A 16,004-nucleotide genomic window follows, 5' to 3' on the forward strand; every position below is an offset into this window, starting at 1 on the left:
TACCAGGTTTTTACACAATGCCCTGCAAACACGAGGCTTTTCTTCCTTAAATAGTACCTACACTACCCCTATTTTGTGCCCATGCTTGATTTCAGCATGGTGAAGCATTATTTGCAATTCTTGTGTTTGTTTTACCAGTTCTAGGTTCTGATGTCTCCTCAAGAGCTTTTCCCTCAAATTACCAGGACTAGAGTTTAGAATGAGGTGTGAGATGATAGAGCTGCAATGCTTGGGAGCAAATTGCAAAATTGATTCAGCCTGGGAAATCTCACCGTGGTTGCTTGGATGAGATTTGTTCTAAACATGAATTTACCACTGTAAAAGGTGTTTCTAGGCTTTGTGGCTATGGAGAGTTCGCCCTCCAATCCATAGTTTGGCAGAGTTGTTGGCAGTCTGATTTCAGCCCTATCAATCATATGTAGGCTAAATCCTCAAATATTTGTGTTCAAAGTATCTACAGAACCTTCCCAGTTTCCTTCCAGCTCTATCATAACAACTTTTCCAATGCATCTCACTAATTTCCATCTTTGGCACAGTGAAAACCGAAATTGCTGGAAGAGCCTGACAAAAAATAGAGTTTGGTGTCCAAATAAATAACACATGGCTTTCAGCACCGATTGTACTGTTCATTTTTGTGTTTCGTTAATAGAAAAGTTAACTCGCTGGTTCTGCCAGGACTTTCCAGCCTGCTCAGAAAGCAGATTCCAGGAATGCTGCCACCCAAGTTAGTTGCACAAGATTTTCTTTGTTAATTAAAAATAATGGGATAAAACTGGAAAAAATAAGCTACCAGTAGGTATTTAAAGAAAGCGGATTTGTTGTCCAGAATAGCTTCATATTGTATCTCAGCCCACCTTTTGCTTTGGATTTCCAGTTTGATTTCTAGTTTACACCCACAATAAAATTAGTAATATTCAGTTCCAACAAATGTTTTCAGAGTGAACTGTACCTTCCCTCCATCAGCTCAGCAGAATGAGCTGGTAGTGCTGAGGAGTGAAGCTCTTTGTGTGAAATGGTTCCTGGAGCATTTGAAGGAGTTAAACATGCACAGATTGGATTTGTCTGTTGAAAAAAATCTTTAAGGCAGAGGCAGAATCTCAAGCTGGATTGTATCTTTGTATTAAAAAAATAAACAATCCCCCCCACCTCCTTAGATTTTTCCAGTTGAGACAAAAGAAATCTTTGGGTGGAAAGGCAGCATCATATTGCATAATAAAAGCCTTTTTATGCTCTAATAAAAAGGGTTGCTCAGGGCAGCTTGGTTTAAAAAAAAATTATAAAAAGAAGACTCAGTGATGATTCTGGTGTGAGGGGGATGAGGAATCCTTAACTTCTGTTGTGCAACACTGGGAAACGAGGCTAGAAATTGCTCTAGTTATCTGCTATCTTTAATGCCTGGTTTAAAGGTTCTTTACTGCATATTTGCTGGCAGCTGTTTTCAATATATGCCTCTTGAGCTAAGTCACCAGTTAAGAATTTGACATTAGCTGCTTTTTTCAACCACCATCTTGAAGTACCACACCACACAACACTGCCTTGTTCTCTCCTTAGATATTGTTCATGTGCCTTGAAATTGCTGTTGACACCTCAAGTATTTAACTTGCAGATCTGAGATAGTTTTTGTTGGGTGTGGATTTGTGCCGTAATAAGTCAGAGACAGAAGTATCCATGTCTGCATTCTTTCACTACATCTGTTCACTTTATTTCTTGCAACATTCCAGGAAATTAAGTTAAATTATAAGTATCAATGAATATTTTTAGTTTTGCTAGTTCTGTTTTCATTGCCTTTCCTTAAAGTATGAACACACTGAGTGCACAAATATGTTCCACATCTTTTGCATTGCTTCCTTTTTTCTTTAGGACACCTTCAGTAACTGCTTCTTGTAACATGCCTAAATACACTTTGTTCTGTATTCTCCTGCTTCTCCTCTCAATAGTTAAAGTTTCTTTACTGCTTTATATTTTGAAGGAGGAAAGTAACATAATTAAAGAGTGTTTTGGGAATTAGAGCTGTGCTCTGCAATGTATTTCTGGCATAAACTCTTGCCAGTGTCCTTTTCTTCCCCTGACTTTCCCAGTCTGTAAAATAAAGCTCATATTCACAGATTGATCATTCTCACAGTCATTTCTGAGGCACAGTGTGTTGAAGTTTATCAGGCATTTCACAGTGTCACCATCCAGGAGAGGATTTCTGCTGACACAGTTTGAAATACTCAGCACCACTGGCAAAGGAGCCATAAGCACAGGGCATCCTCATCTGTGCTGCAGCTTTCATTCTGAGCAAAAAATAAAACAATGGAGTTAAAGAATTAGCAGGGTTTAATCACTGTTTCACTTGGAAACACAGATGGGACAAAGCATTACTTAGCAACATTTAATCTTGGAGCAGAAATGGTCATGATTAAAGCACCAGCTGGAGTAGATTGCTGGGGACATGGGGGTTCATTCATCCTAAAGGGATCAAAATTGTTGGGCTCTGGGAGAAAACAAGAAGCTACAAAAGGAAAATCTAAAATATGGGCCAAGGTTTATTATTTCTAGGGTCTCATCTACTGATTAAAATTTTGTTTTCAATTATTTCCTCAGAATTATTTTGGGAGCGAGGAGAGTATCAAGTGATCTGGCCTGCTGAAGAGGAGCCTGAAGCCATCTCTGAGTGGAGATCTTGGGTTTGCAGGAGGAAGGCTGAGTTTGTCCCCCCATGTGGCAGAACTGCTCCTCCTTACCAGGGAACTCCAAGTGAAGGACAAAGGTATGTGCCACTTCAAACAGGATTTCAAAGGAGTCACATTCCAGGTCAGCTAACAGGGCCTGAATTCCTGCTGTGGTGGGCAGCCTGGAATGAGGTAGATTTTAACTTTCTCTTCATTAAGATTTGCAGAAGGCTTTTGTGTGCCCAGTGGGAGTCCTTTTGTTGCAGGGGTTGGCTGATCCGAGGGAGCAAACGGGGAGATTGTGGAGATGCAGCACCAAGCAGACCCTTCAGGCTCCCTGGTTCTGCCACAAAACAAGCTGTTGGGAACAAGTTACCTTCTGCTAAGGGATAATGTAATACAGAAAAAAAAGTGACAAAAGAAAATGCTAGAACACCACCAACATGTGTTCTGCTGTCAGGGCAGAGCCACAGTTTGGCCAGCCAATGAGGCTTACTCTCTATTCTGTTCTAGCTCAAAAGCAGCTCTGCTTTCAGTTACATGTCTCAAAGGTGTCATTAATTTTTGATATTTCAACTCAGGCAAGGCCAATGGGCCTTAGTTTCCATGACACACTCCTGACTCCACTGGGAGACTGAGCAAAATGTAATTGCTGTTGGTCACTGGCTTAATCTGTACTTAGGATGTGCCTGACATTAGCTCTTTGTGTTTCTCTCATTGGGAGGCAGTGTTTTTTCCTGCCACTCAGAGGTCTTTTTCTGTTCCTTAGATCAGACAACTCTTTTTCCTGCCCTTGCATTTGCATGCATTCCGCTGAGGGTATTTAGATGTGTGAGGATTTGGTTGCCTTTGTACAGCAGGAAGTTCCTGAGTCCTCACTTGCACCGTGCCTGGGGTTTTCTGCAGCAGGGAGAAGGGGTGCTGATCTCACTGTGGGCATTTCATAACTCTGAAAACCTGCTGGCTAACTAGGTATTCATGAATTGCTTTATCCAAGCTGAGAGATTTCTTTACTTCTTTTGAACCATATGCTATTTCAATGGGCCTTTTTTTTTTTCTTTCCCTTAAACTGACAAATTGCTGATTTCACACTTCAATCCTTGTCTGCCTACAAATATGGGAAGTGTATTTCACTGTTGGTAACTCCAAGTATAAAGCAAACAGTTTTCAGGCATTTTTACCATCATCCTGTGAATTCCACATCTCCTTTTTGCCCGAGATGCTGTCTGAGGTATTTGGCACGCATCCCTACAGCTTGCAGTGGATTGATTTGCCTATAAACTTTCAAGTCACCTTTCATCACCTTTCCGAGGCTGTGCCCCCCGGGCATGCACGTCCTTCTTAGGTCTCCATGGGCCTTGATGACCCTCATTGTTATGGGAACCTTTGGTAATCTAACCTGCTTTTTTTTCTGTATTTCAAGCCCTCGCTCCTGAATATCTCTCCCGCAATCCACTCAGGCGCTAATAACCGTGTCTCCTTTCCTTAGGTCAAGGGCAGCTTTTACATTCCACCCAAAAGGCACCACAGTTTGAGATGAGGAATTCAGAAGAGCAAGCAGCTACGACAGTTTTACAGCGCCTGCTGCAGGAGCAGCTCCGATACGGGAACCCAAATGACAACCGCAACCTTCTCGCCTTACACCAGCAAGCCACAGGGAATGCCCCCCCTTTCAGCAGCACCGGCAGCCCGGCCTCTCAGAACGAAGGGCTGAGCTCCCAGGACCACCAGCTCGTGACTCATGCTGCCCGCCAGGAGCCCCAGGGCCAGGAGATACAGGTGGACAACAGCATCATGGAGAAGCAGCTCTCGCCGCGGCTGCAGAACAGCGAGGACCTCCCGACCTACGAGGAGGCCAAGGTGCAGTCGCAGTATTTCCGGGGCCAGCCGCACGCCAGCGTCGGGGCCGCCTTCTACGTCACGGGCGTCACCAACCAGAAGATGAGGACTGAAGGGCGGCCCACGGTGCAGCGGGTGAGCCCGGGGAAGGTGCACCAGGACGAAGGACTGAAGGACCTCAAGCAAGGCCACGTGCGCTCCCTGAGCGAGAGGCTGATGCAGCTGTCCCTGGCCACCAGCGGCGTCAAGGCCCACGCGCCCGTCACGAGCGCGCCGCTCTCCCCGCTGTCCCCGCTCTCTCCCCAGCAGTCCAGCGACCCTTACAAAAATTCCAGCTCCAATGAGTTCTACAAGAACTCGGTGCAGCCCCCTTCCCAGCCCAGTATGAAAGGAATGGAGCAGCGGGGGCCTCCCCCAGAGTACCCTTACAAAAACGTGTCCACCCCGTCTATGAACTGCAAACCTCAGGACTCGGGGCATTTCTATAGTGACCATCGCATGAGCCAGCAGGGAAGGTCTGACGGGCCTATGATGAGGTATCAGCATCCCCCTGAGTATGGCTCTGTCAGGTAAGCGAGACCTTAAAACAAGCCCCGTGACAGCCACGTAGGGAATGACAATATAGAACTCAGTCCATCTCCTTCGCTCCTGAGGCAGGTTTTCCTTCAGCAAAGACCCCATCTTCATTATGCGAGGTGACGTGTTGTGTTCAGCTGCAGACTGTCTGGAAGCACTGTTACCTGCTTCAGTAGTTGACTAGAGAGGCCTGTTGCTTTTTTACCAAAAGAAAAAAAAAAAATCCAAAACAAGACAACTTGAATTTATGGTATGGGGAAGTTCAATGCTGAGGCTCCAGAGCCTCACAAAAGCTTTGCTACAAAAGCCAAAGTTATGGTGTGATTCATTGTAGTAACTTGCAGTTACTTATTGCAAGACTTAAGTTGTTCTTTAATTACATCCGCCAGACAAAATATTTTTCTTAAAACTGCATCACATAGGAAGGGAGAAAGTGAGTGAAAGCAATAATGGTGCAGGTAGCAAAAATCACCTCTGAGCTTCCTGTAGAGCTTTTAAAATTTTATTTTCAGTGGACTGAAGTGTAGGAGAGGAAAATGGAATATGCTTTGTGCCTCATCCCAGGCTTACTTGTTCAGCTTTTGCTCATTTTTCTTGCATCATTTCAAATCTCACCCTGGTCTGGTTCCCTCTAAATAAGGAGCTGGATTTGGCTTGAGCCAAACACTGATGTCCATGTGGGAAGATAAAATTTTATTAAGATGGGCTAAACCCCGGCTTTACTTTACCTGTTCCCATACCATCTCATCTCTGCTTGATACCAGGTGGTATCTGGTGTAATGATTTTGGCCTCATTTTGAAGCTAAAAGGGTAGTTCAGAGGAGCAATGGGAGGATGTAAATTGAGAGGTCTCTGTGAATTTGTGGAGGGAGCATGAAGAAACCAGTCACTCTTTGGGAGCAGAATCTGAGCTTTAGGGAGTTTGAATCCACTCAGAACCTTCTGAGCCTTATGAGGAGCTATTTTCAGAGTTTGTCCACCATTGTTTGTGATCTGAAATGACTTCAGCAGCATACAAGCCTGATGAAAAGGCCCTTTGATCTGACTAAATAAATAATAAAGAGGCCAGGAAAAGGGGAAGTAAAGGGTTTGGGGCGGGGGTAATGATTGTAGAATCTCGTTGCAAATGTTTTTGCAGATTCAAAGGCCTCAAACCTCTGTGCACACGGGACAGGCAAACAGCTCCTTGGTGGTTCTGCTGCATCAGAAATACTCCTTATATTATATGCAGTGAGATGTAGCCTGCTTGCTGTTCAAGGGAGAGGTATTTGAAAACACGCCAACAGTCAGCTCCTCTAGACAGGGTGATTTTTGTCTGTATTGGATGGATCCTGGCTGCTTTGAAAGAACATGGTGGGGGGAAGGAGGGGGAGGAGAAAGGTTCAGCTGGCAAGGTTTCCAGTAGGGGAAGCAACTGAAATTTGTCTTCAAAGCACTAGGAATCTAATGAGGTTACTTTTTAACCTAAATAGCTGCACAGAGGAGAAGTTTCCTTTGCAGGCAAATGCTGGAGCAGTAGAACAATTGCAAGACTAATCCATAAATTACAGAGCAGTGTAGCAAAGGAAGGGAACGAGTCTTCTATTCCCCTCCCTCTCCCACATGCTGTAAGAGAAACTGTCATTTAGACAAGAAACCTTCTGTGTTGCTAAAGGTGCAGCTGGGTGATGGTGTGGGGATTTTAAAGGCAAACAGCTCCGGGGAGAGCTTTTGCCTCGCACCAGGAGCGTCCTTGCAGTCTCCAGTGTTCCTGCACCGTGGCTCGGCATTTAATCGGGATTCATTTGGATTGGTAAATGTGTGCATTTTTTGAATTGTGCGTCAAGGAAACAAAGCCCCTTCTCTCTGCTCCCGAAGCCACACCCTTTTCTGCGGGTTTTTCCCCTCATTGTTCGGGGGAATTTGAGGGTGACCTAATGATGCGGTTAAATAAAACTCGTTGAGCAAGATAAACATTGGGGAATTCACAGCATTCTCATGCTTCACCCTCCCCAGTCTGGGAAAGGAATGGGCTGTGTGGTAAGTTTAAACCAGTCTGCAAACATTTTGCCTCACCTGCTCCTGGGCGGTGTAAGTTTGGGAACAGTGTATGTTGGTAATGGTGCTGGTTTAATGTAAATACCGGGCATGCCGGAGGCATCTCTGCTGTTATTTGGAAATTTTAAAGAAAGTTTAGAAGAGGGCTGGCCGCGTGTGAAGCTCCAGAATCGAGTTCTCTCCCTAATACTTCAACTGCACTTCAGCATTAGTCATGAAAACAACTCTCCAGTCTAAGAGCAGAGCACAAGTGCCTTGGGCTCCGTGTCCTGGGGGCTGCAAGGGCTCCTGTGGCAGCACAGCGAGGGCTGGAGCAGGTTTGGGGCAGAGGAAGCCCTGTCTGATGCAGGTTTGGGAGCAGAGGAAGCTCCTGTCTGATGCAGGTTTGGGAGCAGAGGAAGCCCTGTGTGATGGATTTTTGGGTACAGAGGAAGCTCCTGTCTGATGCAGGTTTGGGGCAGAGGAAGCCCTGTCTGATGCAGGTTTGGGAGCAGAGGAAGCTCCTGTCTGATGGATTTTTGGGTACAGAGGAAGCTCCTGTCTGATGCAGGTTTGGGGCAGAGGAAGCTCCTTGTCTCTGATTCAAGCGCCATCCTCTGTCTGGAGCCCAAGTGACTGAGCTCCTGCTGTGGTGATTAGTCCCATTGACTTCACAGAAAGTTTTTGAGAGCAAGGTCTGCAGAATTTGTCCCATAATTAGTAAATCACTGCATTCCCCTGAGCAGCATCAAAGTGGGGGCTAATCAGGTGTGACTGGGCAGCAGAACAAAAATTCCTGGGTTTGATTTCGGCTGTGTAATGGAGTGGAGCCTGCTCCCTCCCGCAGTCAGCATTTCCTCATTTGTGCAGGAGGGGAACTGGAGCTTCTTGAACACGAAACAGGCAGGAGAAGCTGGGAAGGCATTAGAAAAAAACCTTAACGAGCCAGGGACCTTTCCTGGTCCCTTCATTCTTCTGCCTTCCCCACTGTGCTGTTCTGCCCACGGACCGTGTATGTGACCCTCTGTCCTGGCAGCCTGAGCACCCCATGGCTGCAGAGCTGCCCTCACTCCCTGTCTCTGCCTTCCTGCCCGAGCAGCTGAGGTGACCCTTGTGGCTGCAGAGCCATAAATCCAGGTTTGGACTTGGCCTGTGTGCAGTTCCTCTGGTCCATGCCAGAGAGCAGAAATTCCTGCGTGGTGCACAGAGAAGTGGCCCTTAAAGTTATGCTTTCAAACCCAAACACTTGTGGAGATAATTGCTCTGAGTTTTGTTTTCCCCTTGCATTTGGATTATTCAGGTCTCTGTGACACTGAGGCAAATGGAAGGAGATTGTGTAATTTTGTTGTATATGTGTTTTGAGAGTCTACATTTTTTCTGAAGTGATGGTTCAGATAAAATTGTGATTGCTATTGCGGGGTTACCTGAGGACTCATTCTCTCATGGAGGGAATTTGCTGCTACCATTTTATCAGCAATACTGTTAAGTGACACCAATAGTCATTTTTACCTTTACATTTTGCAGTGTAGCATAAAAATCTTGAAAAATCCAAATTGTGTTTGTTTACCTTTCTGACTCTCTCAGCCCAAAATTACTTTACCAGAGAAATAAATTCTTCATTTCTCTTGTTAATACAAAGAAATCACAGAGCCAGGTATTTTTTACCCACAAAATGTATGTAAGTATTTTATAAGACAAAATTGTAAATAGTGGGAATGCCGAAAAGTTATTTGAATGTGTATGTAAAATTTTGCATGCAAGATGTTAAAAAGGCTGGTGTCACTGTGAGGTTACTAGGATTTTTAAATATTGTTCTTTGAAAGGTAGGATATATTAACCCAGCTGTGGTGTCTCATTCTGCTGGGAATATAAATGCATTTCTGACATTTTGGAAGCCCTAATGCTTTTGATAATGCCACAGAGCTAGAGGCTCCAAGCTCTCACATTATAGTTTGAGCCGACAAGATTGGTATAATGTCAGATTATGAGAGGCTTTGGATGTGAGTGCCAAGATGTTGGAATTCTTGGAAATGTATCCTGTTTAGAAATACTCAGCCATGATTTCCTAGAGTTGTTCTTTACAATAGGTTTAAAAAAAGAAAGGATCATTGCAAGGCATGTCAGTTCCACTGGCCCTTCAGAATTAAAGTGCTGCTGTTGTGTTCGTTTGACCATTATTTTGTTCATTTCATTGGTGCTTAGGATGGCAAGGTTCTGCCACTGGGTCTCTGTTGACAGAATAACAAAATGTTTTTAGTCAAATAGCTCAAATTGTTAACATTGACATCTAAATCATCCTCATGAGGGTTATAAGATTAACTCACTGACACCAGTCTACCTGAGTAACTACTCCAGGTTGTTTTCACATTGGAAAAGAGTGTTTTGTAGGTTGACAACTGGTTTTTTGCACCCATGAGGCAGACTGGCAATGCATTTCTTTTTGATCTAACTGTAGGTCATCACAGATGAAATGTCACAGCAAGGTTATTCCCTAATTGATTACAACATTAAATCAGAGCTCTGGTGATAGGTAAAGAATAAACTCAAGGAGATTAGTGGTTTGTGAGGATGCAGAGTTTTAACTCTGCACACAACTGGGTGAGCTAAGAAAGCAGCTGGAAACAACCTCAGACAAACCAGGTGACTGAGCATGGCCTGTGATGGTTTTGCCTCATTCTTCCTTATGAGAACTGGCAAATGCAGTTAATGAAATCAGTGCAACAATAAGTAGAGCTGCTCCCCTGGGAGGAGAAGAACCAAATTGCTGCTACTAAACTGAACATTCCTTAGGAAATTAATTGCACATCACTCTTCTGCATGACCCCTGAAATCTTCATTCTGCAAGTGATCATTTCTGGAGAAATCCAGCTCCTGAAATGATGCTGCTGTCAGGGACCACAGTCACCCGAATGTGAGGAAAGAAACAGTAGCTCGAGCAGTGATTCTTTGTTTTTTCTTAGTTAACAAAGGCTAGATTTGTTTCCCCAATGAGGAATTTGAGCGGGAGCTTGGAGGTTTCTCTGCTGGGAAGCAGGGCAATGAGACATGAAGGGCATGATGCTGAAATAGTGAACCCTGTGCTGGGCTGAGAGCTGCTGAACTCCCCTGCGCTGCTGCCAGATGTGAGTAACGCCCAGATGTGAGTGGTGGGTACGAGGAGTGAGGAGTGATTCTCTTTTTCTGGGAGAGCAGGAAGGATGGTGCTGAGTGTTTGTACTTGGGCTCAGAAGTGTTTTGTGTAACCCTTGAGCTCCCAGCTCAGTTTTGTGCTCACTCTTGTCAGGCTCCTCGTCCTCCAAGGCTCCTGGTGCTGTGGGAATGCTGTGAGCTGCCTTGTCCGTCCTCTGCAGGGCAGGAGTCCCTCCTGGGAGCACAGGCAGCCAGGGGGGGTATTCTGTAACAGCTCAAGGTGGAACAACAGTGTGTGCTTTTCCAACTGCAGGACTGAAGTGCATCCCAAAGGGTGGGAAATTTTGTCAGGGCAGCAGGAATGTTTCAGGATAACGCTGAGCTGCCAGGATGGGTCTGCTCTGGCCTGAGCTCCATGCTCAAGAAGAGACTGGCTGCAGCATGGAGAGGGAGGGACTTCAACTGTTGGAATAAAGAACATCCAGAGAAGTTAAAGGTTGGATGTTTTTGGAGGAGAAAGCAAATCCTGCCTCCTGAGGTCATCCAAGCATGATAAATCCACAGTCTTCTCAGGGAGATTTCTTACTTGGCTAATGCAGCAGGAGTTGAGCTGGGGATCTCCAGAGCCTGGGAAATATGAGAGGGTGTAGCTTGAATTTAGTTCTGTGGTGGACTCAGGCATGTTATAGATTATTAGATGTGTCTCTGATAGCCTGCGGAGGTTATTGTTAGGAGCAGTAACACACATAGGACAGGACAGATTGGAATGAAAAAGCTGCTTCTGATTCTTAGGTTGGTTTTCAGATCCTTTATTTGTCTCATTTAACCAGGCTGCAGTTTATTGATTGATATTTCAGAAAGCTCAGATCAGTGATGCTGGAATACTAGCATCAAGCTTAGTTAATACTTTCAGCTCTCTCTCCTGGCTTGCAGAAGAAAATTAATTGTTTTCTCGATGACAGATGGCACATTTAAGGCTAGAACAAAAGAGCCTGTTCCTAGCAGTCCTTAGTTGAGCAGTTTTATCCACAAAGTATGGAGAAAAGTTATGAAAATAATTTTGGCCAGTAGTTGTTGATGCACTTTCTCTTAGTACTTCTGTAAAAAATAATCTTCAGAAGAAACATCCTCGTGCCCTTAGAAGAAATTTTCTGCTAAAGATTTGATTTTGTAATGCTTTTTAAAAACAGACTTCTAAAATGGAAGAAAGCCTCACTTGAGCCTTTTGTATGGGAAGACCTGTGCACAGGAGCTACACACCTTGTCACTGTGTTTGTGCCCCTTCCTCTGCATGACTGTGATGGAGCCTGTGCTCTCTGTTTTCCAGGCAGAACCCAGATGTGCAGCTGCAGTTACAACAGAGACCACCTCACCACCACAGCCCAACTTCTTCCTTGACATCCCTGGGATCTTTGACTTTGCTCCAGTCTCCGCCGCCCTCCAGGCTGTCCCCTTCCCAGCACCAGCAACCTCTGACTCCCAGCCAGGCAGATCCTGGCATTCTGCCACGGACCCAGCAGCCTTTCTTGTCCAACCCAGTCCATCAGGGAGATCTGTACCGACTATGCCAGCCCTTCCTGGGCCCGCAGCAGCAGCAAGGCGACTCCTACTCCATGATGCCCCGGGCCCAGCAGATCCCTTCCCCCTACCAGCAGATGCAAGTAGATCCTTTTGCCATCGTGTCCAGGGCCCAGCAAATGGTGGAGATCCTGTCGGAGGAGAACCGGTCCCTACGGCAGGAGCTGGATGGGTGCTATGAGAAAGTGGCCAGGCTGCAGAAGGTGGGTGGTTGTGGAGTTCAGGCATTCTCCTGTCTCTGGTCTAGTCCCTAATTTAATCATTTAACCTGCAACTGTTGGACTCCTTTGCTGAAGGGATTGATTAGGTACTTTAGAGTCTTTCGTATGCAGATTGATTAGTCTGTGTCTTGTGCCTTTGGGCATCAGCTTAACTTTGGTGGAAGATAGAATCAAAGCCTTTAGTTTTCTGCTAACAGTTCATTGACCAGGCTCAAAAGCACATCCTCCTCAGCTGCTGAAGAGGCTGCTTGGCTAAGTTAAGGCTTGTCCAGGATAGCAGCAGATTTCATTTTCCCAAAAAGACTTCGGGGCTGCAGGAAGGGCCTGCTTTGGGTGGCACGAGACCACAGCCACTCAAGGATGCACAGGGGACGTCGCTACAAAACTGGTTGGCACCACATTGTGCAGGGCAAGTAGTGCTGCTATGGCTACACTAAAGACATTTGGAGTGCAGGACTGGGACTAACACTCCTTTTGTCCCTCACTCAACACCACACAATTTCCATGAAAACTTAATGTCTTGATTTGGACCCAGCTGTTTGCCACCTTTGGCTTTATGGAACAAGCAGAATAAATGATGCTAAGACATTTATTTAAAAGGAAATACCCCAGTGAGACCCATCATTAACATGCATATGTGGAGGTATTTTCATGCTGTCTCACAGAAATAACTTATTGATGACCAGTGGTTTAAAGCTGGGCAGTAGGTCAGCTTTGCTTTTGCCTTGCAGCTGTGGCAATCTTGATGCTACTTAGCAATTTAGGACTTTGTGGGCCTTGCTGTGCTCTTTGCACTGAGCAGTGTTTGGGGCCTGAAAATTGAGTGGCTGCTTGTCTTTGAGTTCAGGTGATCAGTGTATCAGTGTGGCTTTCCACACTCATTATTCCCCATGTTACCTCTTACCAGGGACATATGTTCATTTGGTTGTGTTTTTTTGGAAGGTTTCTTGCCAGAAAATACTTGAGAGAATTATTTGACAGCTTCCTGATAATGACAAAAGGATACAAATGCACTCTCCACCTCCCTGTTGATTACTTGCTGTAGACAGTGCTGATGGGATTTGCTATGGTGTGGATCCACACTTCCATAGCAAATCATGCCCAGCGAGGATGCTCTGGATGATCAGAGAAGCTTTACACTGAAGGATAAAGCATATCCTGAAAGGAAGGATAAAGCATATTTTATTGCAAAATTATTCACCAGTCTATAGAGGGATTCATCATGGACCTGAGGCTTTCATTTACTTAGTGTGTAAGTGTAGGTTTCTCTTAATAAAGAACACTTGAGACAATGAAATTTGTTAGTGAAAAATAGTAAGTGCTTGTTTTCACTTCCACTACAGCTGGAAACAGAAATTCAGCAAGTTTCAGAAGCATACAAAAACCTGGAGAAATCATCCTCTAAGCGGGATGCCCTGGAAAAAGCCATGAGAAACAAACTGGAAGGAGAAATTCGTAGGCTGCATGATTTCAACAGGGATCTAAGAGGTAAATGAAGTAAAATTTCTGTTCTTCAATGCTGGGAGTTTTTATTGTTATGTTTACTTGGCAGGACAGAGTTTTGCTGCAGAATTCAGTGTCTGACACAACTGGAATATGACAGGATATTTAGGTGTATTCAGTAGTCAGAGATTTTAAGCACTTGCTGGGGGAATGGAAAAGACAGGTTTAGGAGAGAGCTGTAGTCTTTCATTTCCAGCCTGTTTCTCATTGACAAGAAACATGTGATAAGCCAAATACCATAAACCAGATGCAAGCCTGGAATTCTCTCATGTCTTATATCCTCGAGACAATTTGTACAATTTGTTCAGTTTATACAAATGGAAAGAGGTTTTGCTGACTGCCTAATCCCACACCAGGCACGTTCACTTTATTTCCTGTCCAGTGACCCTTTCTGCACTGACATACAAACTGCAGAGTGTCTGTTCTTCCTGAAGGTCTTGTCATTCCTTATCAGTGTAGGCATCTGGTTTTTTGGATCTCCCTTCCTTTTCCAGAGTGAGACGTTATTGGTGTCTGGTTCTTGCTAAGAGGCTGAGGCAGGCCCATGGCTGGCAGCAGAGTGGTGTTGAGTGGTATTTGACCTTACTGGGGGTAAAAGTTCAAGCATTAGTTTGGAAGGTGGAAATCATCTGCAATTTGAGATTTTTGAAAGTGCACGAACAGTTGTTTAAACTGTAAGTTTAATTTTTTTAAGAAAGGCTTCTGATTGTCCTGCATGCTGTCACTGCCTCATGTCTTCTATTAAGTCTCCCAGAAATTGTTTTGCATCCAGGGAGTAAAGCTATACATTTCCCTGTACTCTACACAAAAGCCTGCATTAAATAATCTTATTCATAATAAAACACAGCATAAACATTTCATTCTAATTTTCACAGACTGATACAAATTTCTAGCAGCTTGGAGCAGCAGAGCTGTTAAGCTGTTTTTAGGGTTTTACACTATTCCCTCAAGTCAGGTAATTGGACAACAGTGATTTAATCTACTGTTAAGATTTAGTGGAGAATTATAGGACTTCTTTTAATTGCATGGTGGGATTTATTTGTGTGGAAAAAATAAAAGTATAAATTGAAAAAAATAAAATAAACCTCTATGTTATAAATGTTTAAAATAATTTCTTTGGAAATTTAGCCTGTTTTGTCTCATTGAATTTATTTCCTTAAGGACATAATTTAAAACATTTCAAAAGTGAGTGCCAGCTTTTGATAGGCTGTAGAATTAGCAGATCCATTTTCCCAGCATCAGGAGCGCCTTGAGCAGATGTAACTTAATACTTGAAATTTTTTAATTATTTCATTTGTTTTTATTGATTTTTTTTTTTTTTTTTTTGCAGAACGCATGGAGACAGCCAACAAGCAGCTGGCAGAGAAGGAGTTTGAGGGGTCTGAAGACAATCGGAAAACCATCTCCCAGCTCTTTGCACAAAGTGAGTTACACAGCCATCGTGGGTCAGTGGAAAGCCCCAGTCACCTGGGAGGGAGGACAGAGCAGCAGATTAATGATCAGCACAGAAACCAGGGCAGTGGCAGCCAAAGCTGGCAGTGGAGGAAGGAGGAGAGATTCAAGAATTCCTTTTCTGTCAGTATGTAAAGTCCATCTGATGGGATTTATTAGAGGTATTGGAGCATAGGTTATTTTCAGCTAATAGCAATTTTTAGTTAAACCATAAAATTAGTGTTTACCCCATAATTTAGATATTTTATCCATCTCTTATTCCTTGAAAGCTTTGAAATCAAACCTTCCCCAGGCCCATAGGAGTCATAGCATGAGTTAAGACCAGTAGGAGAGGAGCCTGCTAGGTCTCCTATCTCCTTCCTCTTTAATTTGCTGCTGCCCTATCCTGTTCAGCAAAAATAAAGGGGATGAGCACTCCTGCAGTCTGCTGGGCTGGGTGAGGGTCAGGAATTCTGTCCACAGCAGTGGATTTATCACAAGGCAAACAAAAATGGCTGTGAAATGCTGCTTTTCCTTTGTTCTGAAATGTCTTGAGGCCGACGGCGTCGGGCCAACTTTTCTCTCATCCCACAGTGTGCTCCACCCTTCTGACAATGCTCACTTTTCTCCAGTTGTTATATAAAAAGGTAGTGCAATAAAATTGCAAAACAGATTATTCTGTGGTGTAACAAACACTGCAGCTACCCTGACAGATTCTGGTGTCCCTCTCTTGTATCATCTTTAGCTTATTCCTTGAGGTTTGCCTTGCAAGCAAATGGCTGTCAGAGAGTGAATTCCAAACTCTGGGTGGTATTGGGAAATCTGGGAGTTTAGTCTCTCCTTCTGCTGGGTGGACACTGAGGTTCATAGGTGCACCCAGAAAGGTGGGGAGGTCAAAGCTGTGGGACCTCTCCTTTTGGGTGAACATGAAAGCCACAGTCCTGCATTTCACCATTCCCAGCATTTCTAGGGGTGCTGCAGGCACTTGTCAAGTGAAGCAGTTCTCATTTGGAGAGAAGTGTGCAACAAAACCTCCAAAAGTGTCTCTGCAAACATT

The 16,004-nt window shown here is 44.4% G+C and overlaps 1 protein-coding gene across 5 annotated transcripts in view; it reads left to right on the top strand.

Annotated features, from left to right (window-relative positions):
• Positions 1-16,004, top strand: part of AMOT (angiomotin) — a 60,182-nt gene that overhangs the window by 22,545 nt on the left and 21,633 nt on the right. For all 5 annotated transcript variants that reach the window (XM_021525258.4, XM_021525257.4, XM_021525261.4 and 2 more), the window contains exons 2-6: positions 2,587-2,752; positions 4,144-5,062; positions 11,542-11,995; positions 13,357-13,501; positions 14,847-14,939. In XM_021525258.4, coding sequence (XP_021380933.3) covers positions 4,191-5,062; positions 11,542-11,995; positions 13,357-13,501; positions 14,847-14,939 — 1,564 coding nt within the window. In that variant the 5' untranslated portion in view covers positions 2,587-2,752; positions 4,144-4,190. The remainder of the gene's footprint in view (positions 1-2,586; positions 2,753-4,143; positions 5,063-11,541; positions 11,996-13,356; positions 13,502-14,846; positions 14,940-16,004) is intronic.

This window comes from Lonchura striata, chromosome 4A, assembly GCF_050655825.1.
Source record: "Lonchura striata isolate lonStrDom1 chromosome 4A, ASM5065582v1, whole genome shotgun sequence".
NCBI lineage: Eukaryota > Metazoa > Chordata > Aves > Passeriformes > Estrildidae > Lonchura > Lonchura striata.